Below are 6713 nucleotides of genomic sequence, written 5' to 3'. Positions count from 1 at the left end.
TGAAAATCCCAGCCTAACCTACCAGAAAACCCTCGTGCTTGCCTTGCTTTAACCCACAAACCTGTGTGAATTTGCAGAGGACATTTCCAGGCAGTTTCAAACCGAGGAGATTCTTCTTTATCCAGCAAAAATCGGTAAGCTGTGGCAACCAGGATGCTGAGAAGGCTAAAAGCTTTGTAAAGCTTTGTACGAATGTTTGTATGAATTCATGGAGGAAAAAAACCCACCAAATATTATAATACACATCTGCCCTGGTCTTGTGCTCCTCCATTCCTGACCGCTTACAGAGATACGACGCTGGGTTAGACGGATGTTGTGCTGCCTTGGTAAGGCTGTTTTCACATCAACTTCTTTAGAGGCAAATTTTATTCTTCCTCAGTCTGTGGCTGGTTTAGCATTTCCTGGGGATGAGGCTGTAAAGTCAGCCTTAAGCTGGTCCTTGGACATTGCTTGGCCTGAGGCGGCATCTGAGGTCACGAAACGGAGCTGAGCTGCTGCGCTGCAGATGAAGGGATTATTTCTCGCTCCTGCATTAGGAGCTCCGTGGATCCAGTCATTTCTCCACCATGATGCTGCTTTTATCCATCCCTCCATCCCTCCCTCCACACATCCTTCCATCCCTCCCTCCACACACCCACCCAGGAGCTCCTGGAGCCATCTCAGGAGTGTGTTGCTCTGATCCACAAGACCTCCTTGGCCCTGAGAGCTTGTGCACTCAAATGGGCAGGAGCAGGCAGGGATGGAGGGTCCCACGCCATGGGACACAGAACACGGACTCTCCCAGCACAGGGTTGAGCACGGGTGGGTGAGACAAAGCATGGAAAACCACCTGAGTGAGGCTGTCTCCAGAAACCACCCAGAAAACTGGTAGCAGAGGTGTGAACGGAGTGTTTAGAGGGATAATCTCCTGTGAAATATTCAGTATCTGCCTCTCTCTCTTTCATTATTCCCCTGTGCCCCTTCGCTCTCCCCATTAACCCTTTCAGTGGGGATGCCTCGCTGTACCACACCAGTTCTGCAGCCTTGCAGGATAAAGCACTGCCTTTCCCGGGAGGAAGGAGTCCCAGTAAATCCACCATGCTCTTTTCCCTCAGGGTTAATATCCAAAAGACTCCTACGGGACTGGTAGACTATTCTGCCCTTAATGATCCTGCGTTACCTGGCCTCCTTATCCGGTGAGTGTGCTGGAAGATCCTTGGAAAGGAAGAGAGTGGATGAAGGTGGGAAGGAGAGGGGCGCAAGAAAAGGATGCTGACCACTGCAGGCCCAGGTGCACTGTCCCCAAAAAGCCTCCCCAAGGGCTTTCCCCCAGCGTCAGGGCTCGCAAACAGGGATGAGACTTTCCTACACCCTATTAGCCAGCGCTGCCTCTCCCAGCTCATGCGGGCCCAGGAAAGCCGCTGCTGGGGCAGCGCTCAACCACGAAACCCTGATGGGAGAGGGGAGCAGCCCCCCTAAACCGTCCGGAAACGCCAGTCCCATGCCTTGTCCCACCATCAGCTATAATGGTTGGACTTGATGATCTTACACGTCTTTTCCAACCTTAGTGATTCTGTGATTCTGTGATTCTGTGATTCGAGAGGTGGCCACTGCAGCGATGGCTCTCAGCGCAGCCTTCGCGCTGTTCCCCCATCCCAGGGATGCTCTTAGTTAGCCTCAGCGATCCCCGAGAACGGGGGGCAGCCCTAATTACAGCCCTCACCTGTTGACTTTGTTTGGGCTGGTGTCTCTGCTTGGAATGCAGAAACAAAAGGGAGCGGACTAAGACAAGCGATGCTGTTAAGAAGGAAGGAGCAGGGGAGGGAGAGAGGATTCTGCATGCTCCAGGAGTTGGGATGCTCTCTGCAAACCAATATCCCCCCGCCTCCAAGTCACCGGCTTTGCCAGAAACCCTTGGCAAAATCTGCCGCCCCAAGGTTTCGCTTTGCCTGGGTGATAAAAGGCTAATTGGATGCAGATTAAAAGTCACTATTATGGATAATCCGTGAGCGGGGCTGCGGAAGCGCGGGATGCGTCCCTCCCTTGTCTCTGGGCAGGGCGCCGGTGGATATGTGCAGGCTCCGGCCCTTTGTGTTTCACCCAAAAAAAAATGATGAAAAAAGATAGTTTGAAGCTCAAGATGAGCTGGGGGAAGGGAGATGGGATAGAGGGGGGGGTGCTGGGAAGAAATAATTGTCATGTCTGAAAACAGTTACTATGGCAGCAACAGTCTTCTTGCTGCTGGAGTGAAATGTTGGGGACCAGCACCAGCGAGCGGTGCCTTTGTCAGATCCTGGTAGACACACATTTAGATGCTAATGCTGGCTTTGACCTTGGCTGCTTAACCTTGATGTGATGCAAAGGGGGAGGGCGAGAAAAAGCAGAGGAGAAGGGGGGGAGCTCATGGAAAAGATGGGTTTCCTCTCCCTAAATTTGCCACTGAATGGACTTGGCAGACTCCTCTTAGCTGCGATTAACACTGTTATTTCTGCGCTTAATATTCAGCGGAGGTCTTAACAGCTTATTTATGGATAGCTGGCATTAGCTGCAGCGTAACTCACCACTGCAACGTAATTCACCACTGCAACGCTCCTGTTTATCTCTGTCCCCTTGGGATCATCTGATATACGGCCGTTTTTTAGAACATCCCCTAGGTTTGATCAGTCTGTCTATCTAATCTCGCCCCTATTTATAATTCACAATCAACGCTGGGGTGAAAAAAAGGAGGGGTGCGCAGGAGGGAAGTCTCTCCCTCGGACTTTGGCCGTTGGGGGGAAAGAAATTTTGGAAGGAAGCCTTTCGACTCGAGGTTCAAAGCTGTCTTCAGCAGTGGGGATGAAGGAGGGAGGGAGAGGGGTAGAAGTGATGGAGGGGAGAGGGGGAATTCCCCCGGGCAGTGCCGCCTGGCTACAACACCGAGGGCTGAAACGGCATCTCCTGCACTGGATCCGGCCCTCCTGGATCTGAGTGTGAGCTCACAGCTGGCAGGTAAATTCCTAAAACACAAACCCGTCGCGCAGCTCAGCCACTAATTCTGGGGGCAGCCCGGGTTGCACTTGCCTTGGGATTATCCTTCACAGCAGCGTTTAAGAAAGCTTTTGCTGGAGCAATTCAGGCAGAAGAGATGAGAGCGGTACCGGATCTGTTGGTGACACCGCTCACAGATATGACCCCATTCTTCTATTTCTGGCATTTTTTTTCTTTAATGCTCCAGCTCCTGGAGTCAGGTGATCACTCACAGCTTTCTCCACTTGCTCTCGGAAGCTCATTACCTTTGCGTGGTCGCGGGGAAAAGCCTGAACTCACGCCGGCTCAAAGGCCAGCTGATCAGGACAACCCGGCTGCACAAAACATTGTCATTTTCCAGCCCGTGCGACACCTGTGCCTTGCTTTTTGAATGGCTGTGCAGAACGCGAAGGCCATGCCGCCTCACACGTACCAAGGAGCGTTTCTCCCAGCTGCACGCTGGCGGGGACGGAGCTCCCTGCACTTTTCACGCTGTCACCACACGGTGATTTCCATCAAAACTGCGCCCAGTGTCACCTCCGGAGACTGTCACAGCGAGCTGCCTCTATTTTTAATGATGGCATGTGTTAGCCGGTAGTTTTATTTCCACGCAAAGCCGCAACATGCATCCTCGGGATGAAATATGAATATGAGAAATGATCCCACTCCAGCCTGACAATCCTCACTGCACGCTGCGTGGTGAAAGAATCTTAAATTAAAAGCAGTATCTGTCTTCTGCAGTACACTTCTTTCTCTGGGGCTTTCTAGTTAAGCTGTCAGATACAGCTGATATTTATTTTACAAATGCTGTAAAAGAGGGGATGGGTAATATTGTAGGAACAAGCCTGCTGCTGCTCTTTGGCTCAGGAGCAGTATCAGCACTAAATGCGACGGCAAAGAGCGGGGCAGGCCTTCCCCAGAGCACGCAGCGGAGGTGGCTTCCCCGTCCCCGCGCTGGCCTGGAAGGGGCTTCAAGGAGGAGTAGCCGGGCCAGCAGCTGCGTGGCTGGGGGCACTGGGCCGCGCTGGGCCCTGGGGGGCCGGCCGGCCATAAGGACCTCGGCGGCTTTACCGTAGATTGAAGGCAGTAACATCATTTATGAAGTATGAGATGCAAAAAAGCATTAACAGCAGGGATGAACGTTAGTGCCGCGCTCGCCCTGGGTTCAGCGGCATCTCTCCGCTTTGGGAGACTGTGATAACACCCCCAGGGGGGACACGGATGCTCCGTGTCCCAGCTCGAGGCTGGGTACCTCCAGAGCTCGAAACACCGGGGCAGGCTCTGCCTTTCCAGGAGCGGAGCATCGCTCTCCCGCTTCCCGGGCTCAGCTCGACGCCGGTGCCAGCCGTTCCCGTGGAGCCACTTTGCCCCCCCCCGAATCCCTCCAGCCGGGATTATCCGTGGTGCAGCAGAAGGCCTCACGTGCAATGGATAATGCCTTGGCTCGGCGCTATTTTTTTTTTTTTTTGGGGGGGGTATGATTTCTGCGGTCGTTGAAAAGCGAAGGGATAACCGAGCAGGGAACTGGCCCCCGGGCCCCCCCCGCGCCGCGGGGGGGCGCTGTCCCCGGTGCAACGGGGCGCTGCGGCTCCAACACCCGCCCCGCCGCTCCGCCGGTGCGGGCGGCCGCGGGGACGGGCAGGTGCCGCTGCGCGGAGGGCGGACGGGGTGGGGGGGGGGGGGCGGAGCCGGCGGAAGGCGGCGGCGCGGCCCCTCCTCCCGGGCGGGGCGGCGGCCGGTAGAGCCCGGGCGCTGCCGCCGCGTGGAGCCGCCCGCCCGCTCCGCTCCGCTCCGCTCCGCTCCGCTCCGCTCCGCTCCGCGCCCAGCGCCCAGCTCACCCCGAGCCGTGCCCCTGCGGGCCGGCGGCGCGGGGATGGGCGCGGGGCTGTGAGGGCGGCGTGAGCCGCGGCCATGGGGAACATCTCCTCCAACATCTCCGCCTTCCAGTCGCTGCACATCGTCATGCTGGGCCTGGACTCGGCGGGGAAGACGACGGTGCTTTACCGGTTGAAGTTTAACGAGTTCGTCAACACCGTGCCCACCATCGGTTTCAACACGGAGAAGATCCGGCTGAGCAACGGGACGGCCAAGGGCATCAGCTGCCACTTCTGGGATGTGGGCGGTCAGGAGAAGCTGCGCCCGCTCTGGAAGTCCTACAGCCGCTGCACCGATGGCATCATCTACGTGGTGGACTCTGTGGACGTGGACCGGCTGGAGGAGGCCAAAACGGAGCTTCACAAGGTGACCAAATTCGCCGAGAACCAGGGCACCCCGCTCCTGGTCATCGCCAACAAGCAGGACCTGCCCAAATCCCTGCCGGTGGCCGAGATCGAGAAGCAGCTGGCCCTCCACGAGCTGACCCCTTCCACCACCTACCACATCCAGCCCGCCTGCGCCATCATCGGCGAGGGGCTGACGGAGGGCATGGACAAGCTCTACGAGATGATCCTGAAGCGGAGGAAGTCCCTCAAGCAGAAGAAGAAGCGGTAGAAGCCCCCCCCGGCGCGGGGAGGGGGGAAGCAGACAAAGGAACCGTGGGGGAGAGAGAACCAAAGCGAGCCTTTTTGGGTTTAATCGTCGTTATTTCCCCCCCCCCCTTTCCCCCCCTCCCCGTTCCAAATGAAAAGACAATAGTGCTGATAACAAAGCCGCTCCCGCCAGCCAAGCCCTCCCCTCTCCCACCGCCCCTTTCCCTGCTCCCAAGGGCCCGATCCCGACCTCCTGGGCCGGGCTGGAGCCGTGCTGACGGAGCGAGACCCCCCCCCCCCACCCTCCTCAAGACCTTCGGGACCCCCGAGCTTTTGTGGGTGCCGGGGGCGAACAGGGCGGGACCCTGTTGAAGTGCATTTGAGAGAAGCCCAACGTGCTTCTGGATCTTTAATGTGTGCGTTTTTTGGGGGGGGGGGATGCTAAGGGGGTGCGGGGGGGGTGAAGGCAGCGCCGGGGCTGTGGCAGGATCCAGCTGCGCCCCAAAACCTGCCCGCATCCCCCCCATCCCTCCCCCACGTTTGTCGGTGGGAAGGGGTGTGGAAAACGGAGGGGGTGGAGCAGCACAAAAGGTCTGGGGGGGGTGGGGGTGATGGGTAAGGGGACACCCCCCCCGGGTGGTGTTTTAGGGTGCAGAGCAAGGACAGGCAGCCTTCAGCTTGGGGGGGGGTTGGAAGGCTGCGGTAATGGGGGTGCTTAGCAGCTGCTGACTGGTGCTGAGCTTTAAGCTGTTTGCTTTAAAAAAAAACAAAAAAGGAGGGGGGAAAAAAAAGGAAGAAAAAAAAGAGGAAAAAAGAGAAAAATAAAGAGGAAAAAAAAATAAAGAGGAAAAAAAAAAAAGGCAAGGGTTTTGGGTGAACGCCACTGGAAGTGTTGGGGGGGTTGTCCAGGAGTCCCCCTTCTCAAAGGCTCAGTTGGGTCATCTTGAAGCAAAAAAAAAAACCACCCACCCACCAAAAAAAAAAAAGCAAGTTCATGGTACTGGTCACCGTGCTGCTCTGCAGTGGGTGCAGGGGGTCAGGGCAGCGCTTGCTAAACGTGGGGTTTTGGGGGGGGGTCATGGCAGGGCAGGACGGACGGACAGATGGACGGCTGCCGGCACTGAGATGGCCAGAGCTTGCAAAATCTCTTCTGGAAAAGGGAACTCGGCAGTGCCGGGAAAATGGCAGGGTGTGAAGAGACGTAGCGGGAGGGGGTAACATGGGGGGGGGGATGTTAGTTTTTTATAAAGATTTAAACCT

The 6713-nt window shown here is 56.6% G+C and overlaps 1 protein-coding gene across 1 annotated transcript; it reads left to right on the top strand.

Moving 5' to 3' along the window:
- Nucleotides 1–4883: 4883 nt before the first annotated feature.
- Nucleotides 4884–5569, top strand: ARL4C (ADP ribosylation factor like GTPase 4C). The gene has a single exon (XM_059820452.1). It carries the CDS (start codon nt 4897–4899, stop codon nt 5473–5475), a length of 579 nt encoding a protein of 192 aa, XP_059676435.1. The 5' UTR covers nt 4884–4896; the 3' UTR covers nt 5476–5569.
- The last annotated feature ends 1144 nt before the right edge of the window (nt 5570–6713 follow it).

Source organism: Gavia stellata, chromosome 8 (assembly GCF_030936135.1).
Source record: "Gavia stellata isolate bGavSte3 chromosome 8, bGavSte3.hap2, whole genome shotgun sequence".
NCBI lineage: Eukaryota > Metazoa > Chordata > Aves > Gaviiformes > Gaviidae > Gavia > Gavia stellata.
Note: the sequence above shows the minus strand (reverse complement) of the source record. Positions and strands in the feature narration are given on the sequence as shown.